An 18903-nucleotide genomic window follows, 5' to 3' on the forward strand; every position below is an offset into this window, starting at 1 on the left:
ACAGCTCAACCACATACTGGGTACACACACACACACACACACACAGCTCAACCACATACTGGGTACACACACATATATATACACACACACACACACACACACTGCTCAACCACGTACTGGGTACACGCACATATACACACACACACAGCTCAACCACATACTGGGTACACACACATATACACACATATACACACACACACACACACACACAGCTCAACCACATACTGGGTACACACACATATACACACACACACACACACACACACACACACACACAGCTCAACCACATACTGGGTACACGCGCGCACACACACACAGCTCAACCACGTACTGGGTACACGCACATATACACACACACACACACACAGCTCAACCACATACTGGGTACACACACACACACACACACACACACACACACACACACACACACACACACACACACACACACACACACACACACAGCTCAACCATATACTGGGTACACACACAGCTCAACCACATACTGGGTACACACACACACACACAGCTCAACCACATACTGGGTACACACACACACACAGCTCAACCACATACTGGGCACACACACACACACACACAGCTCAACCACATACTGGGTACACACACACACACACACACACAGCTCAACCACATACTGGGTACACACACACACACACACACACACACACAGCTCAACCACATACTGGGTGTACACACACACACACACACACACACACACACAGCTCAACCACATACTGGGTGTACACACACACACACACACACAGCTCAACCACATACTGGGTGTACACACATACACACACACACACAGCTCAACCACATACTGGGTGTACACACACACACACACAGCTCAACCACATACTGGGTGTACACACACACACACACACAGCTCAACCACATACTGGGTGTACACACACACACACAGCTCAACCACATACTGGGTGTACACACATACACACACACACACACAGCTCAACCACATACTGGGTGTACACACACACACACACACACACACACACACACACACACAGCTCAACCACATTCTGGGTACACACACACACACACACACACAGTTTGATATTCAACAATTGTTGTATGTCTCCCTCTAGCTGTTGAGCTGACCCCTGGTTTCATGTCTCCCTCTAGCTGTTGAGCTGACCCCTGGTTTCATGTCTCCCTCTAGCTGTTGAGCTGACCCCTGGTTTCATGTCTCTAGCTGTTGAGCTGACCCCTGGTTTCATGTCTCTAGCTGTTGAGCTGACCCCTGGTGTCATGTCTCTAGCTGTTGAGCTGACCCCTGGTTTCATGTCTCTAGCTGTTGAGCTGACCCCTGGTTTCATGTCTCCCTCTAGCTGTTGAGCTGACTCCTGGTGTCATGTCTCTAGCTGTTGAGCTGACCCCTGGTGTCATGTCTCTAGCTGTTGAGCTGACCCCTGGTGTCATGTCTCCCTCTAGCTGTTGAGCTGACCCATGGTGTCATGTCTCTAGCTGTTGAGCTGACCCCTGGTTTCATGTCTCCCTCTAGCTGTTGAGCTGACCCCTGGTGTCATGTCTCTAGCTGTTGAGCTGACCCCTGGTGTCATGTCTCTAGCTGTTGAGCTGACCCCTGGTGTCATGTCTCTAGCTGTTGAGCTGACCCCTGGTGTCATGTCTCTAGCTGTTGAGCTGACCCCTGTTGTCATGTCTCCCTCTAGCCGTTGAGCTGACTCCTGGTGTCATGTCTCTAGCTGTTGAGCTGACCCCTGGTTTCATGTCTCCCTCTAGCTGTTGAGCTGACCCATGGTGTCATGTCTCCCTCTAGCTGTTGAGCTGACCCCTGGTGTCATGTCTCCCTCTAGCTGTTGAGCTGACCCCTGGTGTCATGTCTCTCTAGCTGTTGAGCTGACCCCTGGTGTCATGTCTCTAGCTGTTGAGCTGACCCCTGGTGTCATGTCTCTAGCTGTTGAGCTGACTCCTGGTGTCATGTCTCCCTCTAGCTGTTGAGCTGACCCCTGGTTTCATGTCTCCCTCTAGCTGTTGAGCTGACCCCTGGTGTCATGTCTCCCTCTAGCTGTTGAGCTGACCCCTGGTTTCATGTCTCCCTCTAGCTGTTGATCTGACCCCTGGTGTCATGTCTCCCTCTAGCTGTTGATCTGACCCCTGGTGTCATGTCTCCCTCTAGCTGTTGAGCTGACCCCTGGTGTCATGTCTCCCTCTAGCTGTTGAGCTGACCCCTGGTTTCATGTCTCCCTCCAGCTGTTGAGCTGACCCCTGGTTTCATGTCTCCCTCTAGCTGTTGAGCTGACCCCTGGTGTCATGTCTCCCTCTAGCTGTTGAGCTGACCCCTGGTGTCATGTCTCCCTCTAGCTGTTGAGCTGACCCCTGGTGTCATGTCTCCCTCTAGCTGTTGAGCTGACCCCTGGTGTCATGTCTCCCTCCAGGTATCCTAGGGTCTCCTTCACAGGAGGATCTGAACTGCATCATTAACATCAAGGCCAGGAACTACCTGCTGTCTCTCCCGCTGCGCTGCAAGGTCCCCTGGAACCGCCTCTTCCCCAACGCTGACCCCAAAGCTCTGGACCTGCTGGACAAGATGTTGACCTTTAACCCCCACAAGAGAATCGAGGTAGAGGAGGCTCTGGCTCACCCTTACCTGGAGCAGTACTATGATCCTACAGATGAGGTAATGACCCCTGACCCTGGCTCACCCTTACCTGGAATAGTATTACAACCTTACAGATGAGGTCATGACCCCTGACCCTAGCTCACTCTTACCTGGAGCAGTACTACGGCCCTAGAGATGAGGTAATGACCCCTGACCCTGACTCTTACCTGGAGCAGTACTACGGCCCTACAGAAGAGGTAATGACCCCTGACCCTGACTCACTCTTACCTGAAGCAGTACTACGGCCCTACAGATGAGGTAATGACCCCTGACCCTGACTCACTCTTACCTGGAGCAGTACTACGGCCCTAGAGATGAGGTAATGACCCCTGACCCTGACGAACTCTTTTCTGGAGCAGTACTTCGGCCCTACAGAAGAGGTAATGACCCCTGACTCACTCTTACCTGGAGCAGTACTACGGCCCTAGAGATGAGGTAATGACCCCTGACCCTGACTCACTCTTACCTGGAGCAGTACTACGGCCCTACAGAAGAGGTAATGACCCCTGACCCTGACTCACTCTTACCTGAAGCAGTACTACGGCCCTACAGATGAGGTAATGACCCCTGACCCTGACTCACTCTTACCTGGAGCAGTACTACGGCCCTACAGATGAGGTAATGAACCCTGACCCTGACTCACTCTTACCTGGAGCAGTACTACGGCCCTACAGATGAGGTAATGACCCCTGACCCTGACTCACTCTTACCTGGAGCAGTACTACGGCCCTAGAGATGAGGTAATGACCCCTGACCCTGACTCACTCTTACCTGGAGCAGTACTACGGCCCTACAGATGAGGTAATGACCCCTGACTCACTCTTACCTGGAGCAGTACTACGGCCCTAGAGATGAGGTAATGACCCCTGACCCTGACTCACTCTTACCTGGAGCAGTACTACGGCCCTACAGAAGAGGTAATGACCCCTGACCCTGACTCACTCTTACCTGAAGCAGTACTACGGCCCTACAGATGAGGTAATGACCCCTGACCCTGACTCACTCTTACCTGGAGCAGTACTACGGCCCTACAGATGAGGTAATGAACCCTGACCCTGACTCACTCTTACCTGGAGCAGTACTACGGCCCTAGAGATGAGGTAATGACCCCTGACTCACTCTTACCTGGAGCAGTACTACGGCCCTACAGATGAGGTAATGAACCCTGACCCTGACTCACTCTTACCTGGAGCAGTACTACGGCCCTACAGATGAGGTAATGAACCCTGACCCTGACTCACTCTTACCTGGAGCAGTACTACGGCCCTACAGATGAGGTAATGAACCCTGACCCTGACTCACTCTTACCTGGAGCAGTACTACGGCCCTACAGATGAGGTAATGACCCCTGACCCTGACTCACTCTTACCTGGAGCAGTACTACGGCCCTACAGAAGAGGTAATGACCCCTGACCCTGACTCACTCTTACCTGGAGCAGTACTACGGCCCTACAGATGAGGTAATGACCCCTGACCCTGACTCACTCTTACCTGGAGCAGTACTACGGCCCTACAGATGAGGTAATGACCCCTGACTCACTCTTACCTGGAGCAGTACTACGGCCCTAGAGATGAGGTAATGACCCCTGACCCTGACTCACTCTTACCTGGAGCAGTACTACGGCCCTACAGAAGAGGTAATGACCCCTGACCCTGACTCACTCTTACCTGGAGCAGTACTACGGCCCTACAGATGAGGTAATGAACCCTGACCCTGACTCACTCTTACCTGGAGCAGTACTACGGCCCTACAGATGAGGTAATGAACCCTGACCCTGACTCACTCTTACCTGGAGCAGTACTACGGCCCTACAGATGAGGTAATGACCCCTGACCCTGACTCACTCTTACCTGAAGCAGTACTACGGCCCTACAGATGAGGTAATGAACCCTGACCCTGACTCACTCTTACCTGGAGCAGTACTACGGCCCTACAGAAGAGGTAATGAACCCTGAGGTTAAAGTTCTGTCACTGTGATGGATTTCCATCATATGGATGAGTAAAACGAATATATACAGTGCATTCGGAAAGTAGTTAGACCCCTTGACCTTTTTTCACATTTTGTTACATTACAGCCTTATCCTTATTTTAACATTGACTAGGGGGGGAACAATTTAATCAATCTACACACAATACCCCATAATGACAAAGCAAAAACAGGTTCTTAGAAATGTTTGCAAATAATAACGGAAATATCACATTTACATAAGTATTCAGACCCTTTACTGAGTACTTTGTTGAAGCGCCTTTGGCAGCGATTACAGCCTCGAGTCTTCTTGGGTATGACGCTACAAGCTTGGCACACCTGTATTTGGGGAGTTTCTCCCATTTCCTGCAGATCCTCTCAAGCTCTGTCAAGTTGGATGGGGAGCGTTGCTGCACAGCTATTTTCAGGTCTCTCCAGAGATGTTCGATCGAGGTCAATTCCGAGCTCTGGCTGGGCCACTCAAGGACATTCAGAGACTTGTCCCGAAGCCACTCCTGCATTGTCTTAGCTGTGTGCTTAGGGTCGTTGTCCTGTTGGAAGGTGAACCTTCGCCCCAGTCTGAGGTCCTGAGTACTCTAGAGAAGGTTTTCTTCAAGGATCTCTCTGTACTTACAGTGCCTTGCGAAAGTATTCGGCCCCCATGAACTTTGCGACCTTTTGCCACATTTCAGGCTTCAAACATAAAGATATAAAACTGTATTTTTTTGTGAAGAATCAACAATAAGTGGGACACAATCATGAAGTGGAACGACATTTATTGGATATTTCAAACTTTTTTAACAAATCAAAAACTGAAAAATTGGGCGTGCAAAATTATTCAGCCCCTTTACTTTCAGTGCAGCAAACTCTCTCCAGAAGTTCAGTGAGGATCTCTGAATGATCCAATGTTGACCTAAATGACTAATGATGATAAATACAATCCACTTGTGTGTAATCAAGTCTCCGTATAAATGCACCTGCACTGTGATAGTCTCAGAGGTCCGTTAAAAGCGCAGAGAGCATCATGAAGAACAAGGAACACACCAGGCAGGTCCGAGATACTGTTGTGAAGAAGTTTAAAGCCGGATTTGGATACAAAAAGATTTCCCAAGCTTTAAACATCCCAAGGAGCACTGTGCAAGCTATAATATTGAAATGGAAGGAGTATCAGACCACTGCAAATCTACCAAGACCTGGCCGTCCCTCTAAACTTTCAGCTCATACAAGGAGAAGACTGATCAGAGATGCAGCCAAGAGGCCCATGATCACTCTGGATGAACTGCAGAGATCTACAGCTGAGGTGGGAGACTCTGTCCATAGGACAACAATCAGTCGTATATTGCACAAATCTGGCCTTTATGGAAGAGTGGCAAGAAGAAAGCCATTTCTTAAAGATATCCATAAAAAGTGTTGTTTAAAGTTTGCCACAAGCCACCTGGGAGACACACCAAACATGTGGAAGAAGGTGCTCTGGTCAGATGAAACCAAAATTGAACTTTTTGGCAACAATGCAAAACGTTATGTTTGGCGTAAAAGCAACACAGCTCATCACCCTGAACACACCATCCCCACTGTCAAACATGGTGGTGGCAGCATCATGGTTTGGGCCTGCTTTTCTTCAGCAGGGACAGGGAAGATGGTTAAAATTGATGGGAAGATGGATGGAGCCAAATACAGGACCATTCTGGAAGAAAACCTGATGGAGTCTGCAAAAGACCTGAGACTGGGACGGAGATTTGTCTTCCAACAAGACAATGATCCAAAACATAAAGCAAATTCTACAATGGAATGGTTCAAAAATAAACATATCCAGGTGTTAGAATGGCCAAGTCAAAGTCCAGACCTGAATCCAATCGAGAATCTGTGGAAAGAACTGAAAACTGCTGTTCACAAATGCTCTCCATCCAACCTCACTGAGCTCGAGCTGTTTTGCAAGGAGGAATGGGAAAAAATGTCAGTCTCTCGATGTGCAAAACTGATAGAGACATACCCCAAGCGACTTACAGCTGTAATCGCAGCAAAAGGTGGCGCTACAAAGTATTAACTTAAGGGGGCTGAATAATTTTGCACGCCCAATTTTTCAGTGTTTGATTTGTAAAAAAAGTTTGAAATATCCAATAAATGTCGTTCCACTTCATGATTGTGTCCCACTTGTTGTTGATTCTTCACAAAAAAAATACAGTTTTATATCTTTATGTTTGAAGCCTGAAATGTGGCAAAAGGTCGCAAAGTTCAAGGGGGCCGAATACTTTCGCAAGGCACTGTATATATATGTGTATATATACCACCCTACAGAGATAATAAACCCTGACCCTGGCTCACCTTTACCTGGAGCAGTACTACCACCCTACAGAGATAATAAACCCTGACCCTCGTTTAGACCCTAACCTCCTGTCTCTCTCTCTCTCTCTCTCTCTCTCTCTCTCTGTTAGCCTGTAGCCGAGGCTCCTTTCAAGTTTGACATGGAGCTGGATGATCTCCCCAAAGAGACCCTGAAGGAGCTGATCTTTGAAGAGACGGCTCGTTTCAACACAGTCTGCAGGTCCTAACCTATAGAACCAGGTACAAACAGCAGACAGGGCCTTATGAGGTTCTGCCCAAGTATGGTGAATAATAGGGGGTCATTTTGGACTGCCTTTGTTGAAGGTGCTCTGGATAGCTCCCTCTCTCTCTAACAGCTCTCTCTAACTAACAGCTCTCTCTCTCTAACAGCTCTCTCTCTCTAACAGCTCTCTCTCTCTAACAGCTCTCTCTCTCTCTAACAGCTCTCTCTCTCTCTAACAGCTCTCTCTCTAGCAGCTCTCTCTCTCTAGCAGCTCTCTCTCTCTAGCAGCTCTCTCTCTAACAGCTCTCTCTCTAACAGCTCTCTCTCTAACAGCTCTCTCTCTAACAGCTCTCTCTCTAACAGCTCTCTCTCTAACAGCTCTCTCTCTAACAGCTCTCTCTCTAACAGCTCTCTCTCAGCTCTCTAACAGCTCTCTAACAGCTCTCTCTCAGCTCTCTCTCAGCTCTCTCTCGCTCTCCAGAAGCTCTCTCGCTCTCTAGAAGCTCTCACTCGCTCTCTAGAAGCTCTCTCTCGCTCTCTAGCAGCTCTCTCGCTCTCTAGCAGCTCTCTCGCTCTCTAGCAGCTCTCTCGCTCTCTAGCAGCTCTCTCTCGCTCTCTAGCAGCTCTCTCTCGCTCTCCCTCTAGCAGCTCTCTCTCGCTCTCCCTCTAGCAGCTCTCTCTCGCTCTCCCTCTAGCAGCTCTCTCTCGCTCTCCCTCTAGCAGCTCTCTCTCGCTCTCCCTCTAGCAGCTCTCTCTCGCTCTCCCTCTAGCAGCTCTCTCTCGCTCTCCCTCTAGCAGCTCTCTCTCGCTCTCCCTCTAGCAGCTCTCTCTCGCTCTCCCTCTAGCAGCTCTCTCTCGCTCTCCCTCTAGCAGCTCTCTCTCGCTCTCCCTCTAGCAGCTCTCCCTCTAGCAGCTCTCTCGCTCTCTCTAGCAGCTTTCTCTAGCAGCTCGCTCGCTCTCTAGCAGCTCGCTCGCTCTCTAGCAGCTCGCTCGCTCTCTAGCAGCTCGCTCGCTCTCTAGCAGCTCGCTCGCTCTCTCACAGCAAGGGGGAGCTGTCCGAGAGAGAGGGGGAGCTGTCAGAGAAAGCGAGCGAGGGCGAGATGTCAGAGCAAGCTCGCTTGTGCTCTCTCTGTGACTGCTCCCTCCCGCTCGCTCTCTTTAGCAGCTCTCTCTCTAACAGCTCTCTCTCTCTCTAACAGCTCTCTCTCTCTCTAACAGCTCTCTCTCTCTCTTTAACAACTCTCTCTCTCTTTAACAGCTCTCTCTCTCTTTAACAGCTCTCTCTCTCTTTAAAAACTCTCTCTCTCTCTAACAGCTCTCTCTAACAGCTCTCTCTAACAGCTCTCTCTAACAGCTCTCTCTAACAGCTCTCTAACAGCTCTCTCTAACAGCTCTCTAACAGCTCTCTCTCGCTCTAACAGCTCTCTCTCGCTCTCTAACAGCTCTCTCTCGCTCTCTAACAGCTCTCTCTCGCAGCTCTCTAACAGCTCTCTCTCGCAGCTCTCTAACAGCTCTCTCTCTCGCAGCTCTCTAACAGCTCTCTCTCTCGCAGCTCTCTAACAGCTCTCTCTCTCGCAGCTCTCTAACAGCTCTCTCTCGCAGCTCTCTAACAGCTCTCTCTCGCAGCTCTCTAACAGCTCTCTCTCGCAGCTCTCTAACAGCTCTCTCTCGCAGCTCTCTAACAGCTCTCTCTCGCAGCTCTCTAACAGCTCTCTCTCGCAGCTCTCTAACAGCTCTCTCTCGCAGCTCTCTAACAGCTCTCTCTCGCAGCTCTCTAACAGCTCTCTCTCGCAGCTCTCTAACAGCTCTCTCTCGCAGCTCTCTAACAGCTCTCTCTCGCAGCTCTCTAACAGCTCTCTCTCGCAGCTCTCTAACAGCTCTCTCTCGCAGCTCTCTAACAGCTCTCTCTCGCAGCTCTCTAACAGCTCTCTCTCGCAGCTCTCTAACAGCTCTCTCTCGCAGCTCTCTAACAGCTCTCTCTCGCAGCTCTCTAACAGCTCTCTCTCGCAGCTCTCTAACAGCTCTCTCTCGCAGCTCTCTAACAGCTCTCTTACAGCTCTCTTACAGCTCTCTCTCAGCTCTCTCTCTCAGCTCTCTCTCTCAGCTCTCTCTCTCAGCTCTCTCTCAGCTCTCAGCTCTCTCTCAGCTCTCAGCTCTCTCTCTCAGCTCTCTCTCTCAGCTCTCTCTCTCAGCTCTCTCTCTCAGCTCTCTCTCTCAGCTCTCTCTCTCAGCTCTCTCTCAGCTCTCTCTCTCAGCTCTCTCTCTCAGCTCTCTCTCGCAGCTCTCTCTCGCAGCTCTCTCTCGCAGCTCTCTAGCAGCTCTCTAGCAGCTCTCTCTCGCAGCTCTCTCTCGCTCTCTAACAGCTCTCTCTCTCTCGCTCTCTAGCAGCTCTCTCTCGCTCTCTCTCTAGCAGCTCTCTCGCTCTCCCTCTAGCAGCTCTCCCTCTAACAGCTCTCTCGCTCTCTCTCTCGCTCTCTCTAGCAGCTCGCTCGCTCTCTCACAGCAAGGCGGAGCTGTCCGAGAGAAAGGGGGAGCTGTCAGAGAAAGCGAGCGAGGGCGAGATGTCAGAGCAAGCTCGCTTGTGCTCTCTCTGTGACTGCTCCCTCCCGCTCGCTCTCTTTAACAGCTCTCTATCAGCTCTCTCCCTTTAACAGCTCTCTCTCTCTCTTTAACAGCTCTCTCTCGCTCTAACAGCTCTCTCGCTCTAACAGCTCTCTCGCTCTAACAGCTCTCTCGCTCTAACAGCTCTCTCGCTCTAACAGCTCTCTCGCTCTAACAGCTCTCTCGCTCTAACAGCTCTCTCGCTCTAACAGCTCTCTCGCTCTAACAGCTCTCTCTCTCTAACAGCGCTCTCTCTCTAACAGCGCTCTCTCTCTAACAGCGCTCTCTCTCTAACAGCGCTCTCTCTCTAACAGCGCTCTCTCTCTAACAGCGCTCTCTCTCTAACAGCGCTCTCTCTCTAACAGCGCTCTCTCTCTAACAGCGCTCTCTCTCTAACAGCGCTCTCTCTCTAACAGCGCTCTCTCTCTAACAGCGCTCTCTCTCTAACAGCGCTCTCTCTCTAACAGCGCTCTCTCTCTAACAGCGCTCTCTCTCTAACAGCGTTCTCGCTCGCTCTCTAACAGCTCTCTCGCTCGCTCTCTAACAGCTCTCTCGCTCGCTCTCTAACAGCTCTCTCGCTCGCTCTCTAACAGCTCTCTCGCTCGCTCTCTAACAGCTCTCTCGCTCGCTCTCTAACAGCTCTCTCGCTCGCTCTCTAACAGCTCTCTCGCTCGCTCTCTAACAGCTCTCTCGCTCGCTCTCTAACAGCTCTCTCGCTCGCTCTCTAACAGCTCTCTCGCTCGCTCTCTAACAGCTCTCTCGCTCGCTCTCTAGCAGCTCTCTCGCTCGCTCTCTAGCAGCTCTCTCGCTCCCTCTCTAGCAGCTCTCTCGCTCCCTCTCTAGCAGCTCTCTCGCTCCCTCTCTAGCAGCTCGCTCGCTCCCTCTCTAGCAGCTCGCTCGCTCCCTCTCTAGCAGCTCGCTCGCTCGCTCTCTAGCAGCTCTCTCGCTCGCTCTCTAGCAGCTCTCTCGCTCGCTCTCTAGCAGCTCTCTCGCTCGCTCTCTAGCAGCTCTCTCGCTCGCTCTCTAGCAGCTCTCTCTCTCTCTAACAGCTCTCTCTCTCTCTCTTTAACAGCTCTCTCTCTTTAACAGCTCTCTCTCTCTCTCCACAGATCAGACTCTGGACTCTCCTCGTTGTGTGCTCTGGTTCCTCCTGTCTTCAGCCTGTATACTCCCCCCCCTGTTAGACCACCATGCTCAGGAACGGGTTTCAGGAATCAATCTGTCCTTTCTCCCTCTATCCCTCCCCTCTCTCCCTCCCTACGGGGTGAGGAGGGTCACATGTTGGCTTATTGTTTATTATCCCCCCACCCACTCCTCACTGCCTACGGGGGACTATTGGAAAGCACTATATTGGGAATAGGGCTCTGGGCTATAGTAGTGCACTATATAGGTAACATGACTCTAGTCTATAGTAGGACACTATATAGGGAATAGGGCCCTGGTCTAAAGTAGTGCACTATATAGGGAATAGGGCCCTGGTCTAAAGTAGTGCACCATATAGGGAATAGCGATCTGGTCTAAAGTAGTGCACTATGTAGAGAATAGGGCTCTGGTCTATAGTAGTACCACTATATAGGGAATAATGCTCTGGTCTATTGTAGTACCGCTATATAGGGAATAGAGCCCTGGTCTATAGTAGTACACTATGTAGGGAATAGGGCCCTGGTCTATTGTAGTACACTATGTAGGGAATAGTGCCCTGGTCTATAGTAGTACCACTATATAGGGAATAGGGCCCTGGTCTATAGTAGTACCACTATATAGGGAATAGTGCCCTGGTCTATAGTAATACCACTATATAGGGAATAGTGCCCTGGTCTATAGTAATACCACTATATAGGGAATAGTGCCCTGGTCTAAAGTAGTGCACCATATAGGGAATAGGGCCCTGGTCTAAAGTAGTGCACCATATAGGGAATAGGGCCCTGGTCTATAGTAGTACACTATGTAGGGAATAGGGCCCTGGTCTATTGTAGTACACTATATAGGGAATAGTGTGCCATATGGGACACCTCCGGCGACTCCTGTTCAAATCATTATTATTGTAATTCCTGCTCAGCGTTGGCAGACGGTCGTCTGTCTGTTTGAGAAGCCAAATCATTTTTGTACAGCTTCTTTTTCTTTTCTAACTATCTGAAGCCGAGCTATGATCAGGGAACTCATAGGTGATGTCACTCTACCAAGAAAGACCCCGCATTAATGAGAACAACTTATTTATGCAATGACATAATGCTCTCTGTACCTGGACAGACAGACACAGGACAGGTTGTTGACATAATGCTCTCTGTACCTGGACAGACAGACACAGGACAGGTTGTTGACATAATGCTCTCTGTACCTGGACAGACAGACACAGGACAGGTTGTTGACATAATGCTCTCTGTACCTGGACAGACAGACACAGGACAGGTTGTTGACATAATGCTCTCTGTACCTGGACAGACAGACACAGGACAGGTTGTTGACATAATGCTCTCTGTACCTGGACAGACAGACACAGGACAGGTTGTTGACATAATGCTCTCTGTTCCTGGACAGACAGACACAGGACAGGTTGTTGACATAATGCTCTCTGTACCTGGACAGACAGACACAGGACAGGTTGTTGACATAATGCTCTCTGTACCTGGACAGACAGACACAGGACAGGTTGTTGACATAATGCTCTCTGTACCTGGACAGACAGACACAGGACAGGTTGTTGACATAATGCTCTCTGTACCTGGACAGACAGACACAGGACAGGTTGTTGACATAATGCTCTCTGTACCTGGACAGACAGACACAGGACAGGTTGTTGACATAATGCTCTCTGCTGTACCTGGACAGACAGACACAGGACAGGTTGTTGACATAATGCTCTCTGTACCTGGACAGACAGACACAGGACAGGTTGTTGACATAATGCTCTCTGTACCTGGACAGACAGACACAGGACAAGTTGTTGGTAGAGAGATGATTCTGAAAGTAAAGCATGTGTTGTCGAAGTAACTGTAATGATAGAACCCAATTTGAAAAAGTAACATGTTGCTTTACTCTGTTACTCATAAAAGTAATCTGATTACGTAACATGTTACTTTACTCTGTTACTCATAAAAGTAATCTGATTACGTAACGTGTTACTTTTGTAACACTGATTAGGAATCTCCCTCCCTCCCAGATAGAATACGTAGGTCCTCCACTTCCTCCTCTTGAGGAAGAGCACGGACCAGACCAACGGACAGTATCAACCTGGCCTGTGGAGCAGGGTCTTCACTGTTAAATGATGATCGGTGGTTAGGGAGAAATGCCTCCTCTCCTCCCTCTATGGTGAATCTCTTTCTGGGTCTTTGGCCTTGTGACAGTAAGACTGTATCCTTTTGACTGTTAAACACTCTGTCTACATATTGATAATGTCTGGTTGGCTGTTTCAGCTCCTCCCCCTAAACCCCTGGGCCCTGTTTCAGCTCCTCCCCCTGGGCCCTGTTTCAGCTCCTCCCCCTAACCCCTGGGCCCTGTTTCAGTTACGATATGTTGTTGAACATTGCAGATAGACTACAGCTGATGTTATTCTGTATACTAGATGCGTTCTACATCATACTGCTCCTTTATGTGCATGACCTCTGCCCCCGGGTACACTGAAATTAGTTTTAGGGGGGAGTTTTCCTTTAACTATCTCTTTGGTATTTGTTTCATTAGTTCATTGTAGTCCCAAAAATGTTTTGCTTGTCAGCTATTAAGTTTTCAAGATAGGTCACTTTGAAAATACAGATATCATCCCGGTAGGATGCGAAATGCAGCGACATACGACGATGTGACCAATCTTAAACGTAATAGCTGACAAGCAAAACATTTTGAGACTTCAATGAACTGAAACAAATGCCAAAATATATTTTGGGGGTGGAGTTTAACTAATCAGATCAAGGCACTTAACATGGTGCTTGTGCAGTAATATGCTAATTATATGCAGATCAGTGGATCCCAATCAGGTGGCAGCACACCTTTAGAAATTTAAATATCTCAGAGAGCACACCCCCTTTATATTTTTACCAAGTTAATAAACTTATAATTTCTTGATCTTAAATAAGATTCCCCATTTAAAGCAACAAAAAAAAACATAGGAAATGTATATTAAAAATACTGTTTATAAATATATATATATTACATACCTTCATGCGTAAAACAATTTATACTGACAAACCTACAGAGGCATGAGTCAGATGATGATATATTATGTACATTATCGTACCATATTTCTAAATTCAGTCCACTGGAGCCGTTTCAATAGTTTGGATGTTTCTAGTGTGGTGGTTTATGTATGCAAGTTCCCCTTTAACACAGCATCACCCGTTGGATCTGTGAGAGACTGTAACAGCATTATGAACGAGTCCCGTCTGTTGCTCCCTCCTTCCCCGAACTAGAAGAACAAATAACAAGGATTAATAACGGAGGCATTATCAGTGACACAAGATGTCTGCATCTCTTTAGATCTATACGCTAGCTTCTCTTTGACACCATCGCAGCGGTCATAGTTCACTTCTGGTCAACAGTTCATGTCTTAGTGTCTTCGTACCTATTTGCTTCAGCTTTCCCTGTTTCACATAACATTTATCACCCTTATTTAAGTTCCATACACAGCCAATGCAATGGAAGCTGGCTAGTTGTTAGTAGCTTGAGCTCCTTCATCAGTATTTGAGATGCGCAGAGAGAACATTCTCCATGTCTGCTGCCATTTCACTGGCCATAGTATCTAAGTGGCCAAACATCTATACAGATCTCTGCTCCAGTAACTGACTATGGTTTCATACCTCTACTCCAGTAACTGGCTGTGGTTTCATGCCTCTGCTCCAGTAACTGGCTGTGGTTTCATATCTCTGCTCCAGTAACTGGCTGTGGTTTCATATCTCTGCTCCAGTAACTGGCTGTGGTTTCATATCTCTGCTCCAGTAACTGGCTGTGGTTTCATGCCTCTGCTCCAGTAACTGGCTGTGGTTTCATATCTCTGCTCCAGTAACTGGCTGTGGTTTCATATCTCTGCTCCAGTAACTGGCTGTGGTTTCAGGCGACACCTATCAGACTTCATACCAAGTCTAATGCCAAGTCTAGAGCTCCCAGCTCATTGGTTGAGATGCTCAAAGAGAACATTCTCCATGTAGTGCAGGTCCACCCCTTTGATTGCACTTGCTTTTTCTATATAACGTTACAATGCCTTCTATATAATGTTACAATGCTTTCTATATAATGTTAAAATGCCATCAACGACGTTAAAATGCCTTCTATATAACGTTACAATGCCATAATGGGACATAGTGTCTACTGGCTCAATATCTCCACACAGAGAGCCAGCTAGGTGGATGACATTAAGGTCTGAATAACATTACAATGCCATGGGACCTGCTGCACAGCATACACAGCATACAGAGCCTTAACCCACCTACAGAAGGCAGCAGCTGTTAGAGCCACTGGCCACAACCCCCCGCTGATCGATCTGTCGATCAATCTATCTATCCAAAAGTATGTGGACACCCTTTCAAATTAGTGGGTTCTATTTCAACCAAACCCATTGCTGACAGGTGTAAAATCAAATCGAGCACACGGCCATGCAATCTGTCCATAGACAGACATTGGCAGTAGAATGGAGAGCTCAGTGACCTTAAACCTGACACCGTCATAGAATGCCACCTTTCCAACAAGTCAGTTTGTCAAATTGCTGCCCTGCTAGAGCTGCCTCCAGTCATCTGTAAGTGCTGTTATTGTAAAATGGAAACATCTAGGAGCAGCAACGGCTTAGCCGCGAAGTGGTAGGCAACACCAGCTCACAGAACAGGACCGCCAAGTGCTAAAACGCTTAACGATCATCTGTCCCCGGTTGCAACACTCACTACAGAGTTCCAAACTGCCTCTGGAAGCAACGTCAGCACAATAACTGTTCATCGGGAGCTTCATGAAATGGGTTTCCATGGCCGAGCAGCCGCACACAAGCCTAAGATCACCATGTGTAATAACGGCTGGAGGGGTGTAAAGCTCGCCGCCATTGGAATCTGGAGCAGTGGAAATGCATTTTCTTGGGTGATGAATTTCGCTTCACCATCTGGCAGTCCGACGGATTAATCTGGAGATCCGACGGACGAAAACCTGACTGGCTGGCACAGAGCCCTGACCTCAACCCCATCGAACACCTTTGGGATGAATTGGAAGGCCGACTGTGAGCCAGGACTAATCACCCAACATCAGTGCCCGACCTCACTAATGTTCTTGTTGCTGAATGGAAGCAAGTCTACGCAGCAATGTTCCAACATCTAGTGGAAAGCCTTCCCAGAAGAGAGGAGGCTGTTATGGCAGTAATGTTCCAACAACTAGTGGAAAGCCTTCACAGAAGAGTGGAGGTTCTTATAGCAGCAAAGGGGGGACCAACTCAATATTAATGCCTATGATTTTGGAATGAGATGTTTGACAATCAGGTGTCCACATGCTTTTGGCCAAGTAATGTATCTATCTCTATTGATCTATCCTATGCTTACCTACCTATCCTCTACCTATCCTCAACCTACCTAGTAAGATGTAAGCTTGTATCGATCTGCTTCAGAGTCTGAGTCGGTCCGTGTTGCAAACCTGTCTGGTTCTTTGTGCCTTTCTTCTTAACGGGCTTGAACTCCAACATGTTTTGTGCAGCTTTGTTTAGCTGGGGGTCCGTTGTGATTGCAGTATATTCTTTATGTTAAGGGAAGGCTTTTCATAAGTCTCACTGAGTATGTTGTACTTTTTAACATTAGTTATTGTTCTGTTCCCGAAGCTTTGTGATTGTGATTCTGTACTGAAAAAGATGAAGGCTGAATTGTATTGTTTGCTTTACTTTAACCTCTGCCCCGCTCTTTACCTTGGTCTGGGTGGGGTGTCTCCACCCTGTTCTTTACCTTGGTCTGGGTGGGGTGTCTCCACCCCGTTCTTTACCTTGGTCTGGGTGGGGTGTCTCCACCCTGTTCTTTACCTTGGTCTGGGTGGGGTGTCTCCACCCTGTTCTTTACCTTGGTCTGGGTGGGGTGTCTCCACCCCGTTCTTTACCTTGGTCTGGGTGGGGTGTCTCCACCCTGTTCTTTACCTTGGTCTGGGTGGGGTGTCTCCACCCTGTTCTTTACCTTAGTCTGGGTGGGGTGTCTCCACCCTGTTCTTTACCTTGGTCTGGGTGGGGTGTCTCCACCCTGTTCTTTACCTTGGTCTGGGTGGGGTGTCTCCACCCTGTTCTTTACCTTGGTCTGGGTGGGGTGTCTCCACCCTGTTCTTTACCTTGGTCTGGGTGGGGTGTCTCCACCCTGTTCTTTACCTTGGTCTGGGTGGGGTGTCTCCACCCTGTTCTTTACCTTGGTATGGGTGGGGTGTCTCCACCCCGTTCTTTACCTTGGTATGGGTGGGGTGTCTCCACCCTGTTCTTTACCTTGGTCTGGGTGGGGTGTCTCCACCCTGTTCTTTACCTTGGTCTGGGTGGGGTGTCTCCACCCTGTTCTTTACCTTGGTCTGGGTGGGGTGTCTCCACCCTGTTCTTTACCTTGGTCTGGGTGGGGTGTCTCCACCCTGTTCTTTACCTTGGTCTGGGTGGGGTGTCTCCACCCTGTTCTTTACCTTGGTCTGGGTGGGGTGTCTCCACCCCGTTCTTTACCTTGGTCTGGGTGGGGTGTCTCCACCCTGTTCTTTACCTTGGTCTGGGTGGGGTGTCTCCACCCCGTTCTTTACCTTGGTCTGGGTGGGGTGTCTCCACCCTGTTCTTTACCTTGGTCTGGGTGGGGTGTCTCCACCCTGTTCTTTACCTTGGTCTGGGTGGGGTGTCTCCACCCTGTTCTTTACCTTGGTCTGGGTGGGGTGTCTCCACCCTGTTCTTTACCTTGGTCTGGGTGGGGTGTCTCCACCCTGTTCTTTACCTTGGTCTGGGTGGGGTGTCTCCACCCTGTTCTTTACCTTGGTCTGGGTGGGGTGTCTCCACCCTGTTCTTTACCTTGGTCTGGGTGGGGTGTCTCCACCCTGTTCTTTACCTTGGTCTGGGTGGGGTGTCTCCACCCTGTTCTTTACCTTGGTATGGGTGGGGTGTCTCCACCCTGTTCTTTACCTTGGTCTGGGTGGGGTGTCTCCACCCCGTTCTTTACCTTGGTCTGGGTGGGGTGTCTCCACCCTGTTCTTTACCTTGGTCTGGGTGGGGTGTCTCCACCCTGTTCTTTACCTTGGTATGGGTGGGGTGTCTCCACCCTGTTCTTTACCTTGGTCTGGGTGGGGTGTCTCCACCCCGTTCTTTACCTTGGTCTGGGTGGGGTGTCTCCACCCTGTTCTTTACCTTGGTCTGGGTGGGGTGTCTCCACCCTGTTCTTTTTCCCTTTTATTTATTTCTTCTTTTTTTTTGTGCAAAAAATATTTTTTATTGTAAAATTAATGTTATGTTTCTATCTAATATTAATCTTGAATAAGACTTGTTGCCATGAATTGAAATACTCTTATGTTTTGAGCAGTAGAAAATCTTTGTGAATTATACTTCATTCACGCTAAAAAGAAAAAATATTAAGTTTCATGTATTTTCGGTTGGCTGTGTTTTTGAGGTTAGCATCAGTAACTCAACCAGGCAGAAGTTTAAACTAACCCTTCAATGTCTGTTTTTGAGGGTAGTATTGGTAACTAAACCAGGTTATGGTAGGGAGAGGTTTAAACCAACCCATCAAGGTCTGGTTTTGAGGGTAGTATCGGTAACTAAACCAGGCAGGAGTTTAAACCCTTCAAGGTCTGTTTTTGAGGGTAGTATCGGTAACTAAACCAGATTATGGTAGGGAGAGGTCTGTGAATATTGCCGTCTGTCATGCCGGAGAACAAACCATTTCTGCTAATGTTGAAGATGACTGCCATTTATTAAAAAACAATATCTATCTTGTTATTTTGCATCTTTGCCATGTAACCTATGAAATAAATACACTGTATCCTATGTGTCTTGGGGGTCTTCTTTGGAAACAAACACAATTCAGTCCCCGGCTTCTTGTCCCTGGTCAAAAGGCTGCCGTTTAGGAAGCAACCCCAGAATGAGAGGATTTGTGATTCTCTCCCGATGTGACATGATCAGAGCCTTTTCATTTGAATCAGAGGACAGTAATGCTACATGGGATGTTCCCAATGCAGTGGTT

The 18903-nt window shown here is 48.7% G+C and overlaps 1 protein-coding gene across 1 annotated transcript in view; it reads left to right on the plus strand.

The window, feature by feature from the left end:
* Window positions 1–12887, plus strand: part of LOC110525139 (mitogen-activated protein kinase 1) — a 67408-nt gene extending 54521 nt beyond the window's left edge. Inside the window, exons 6-8 of the mRNA XM_036979177.2 lie at window positions 2436–2677; window positions 7059–7188; window positions 10882–12887. Of these exons, the coding sequence (XP_036835072.1) occupies window positions 2436–2677; window positions 7059–7175 (359 nt within the window). The 3' untranslated portion in view covers window positions 7176–7188; window positions 10882–12887. The remainder of the gene's footprint in view (window positions 1–2435; window positions 2678–7058; window positions 7189–10881) is intronic.
* The last annotated feature ends 6016 nt before the right edge of the window (window positions 12888–18903 follow it).

The sequence above is a fragment of the Oncorhynchus mykiss genome, chromosome 6, assembly GCF_057628025.1.
Source record: "Oncorhynchus mykiss isolate SJ-2025 chromosome 6, ASM5762802v1, whole genome shotgun sequence".
In the NCBI taxonomy this organism is placed as follows: Eukaryota; Metazoa; Chordata; class Actinopteri; order Salmoniformes; family Salmonidae; genus Oncorhynchus; species Oncorhynchus mykiss.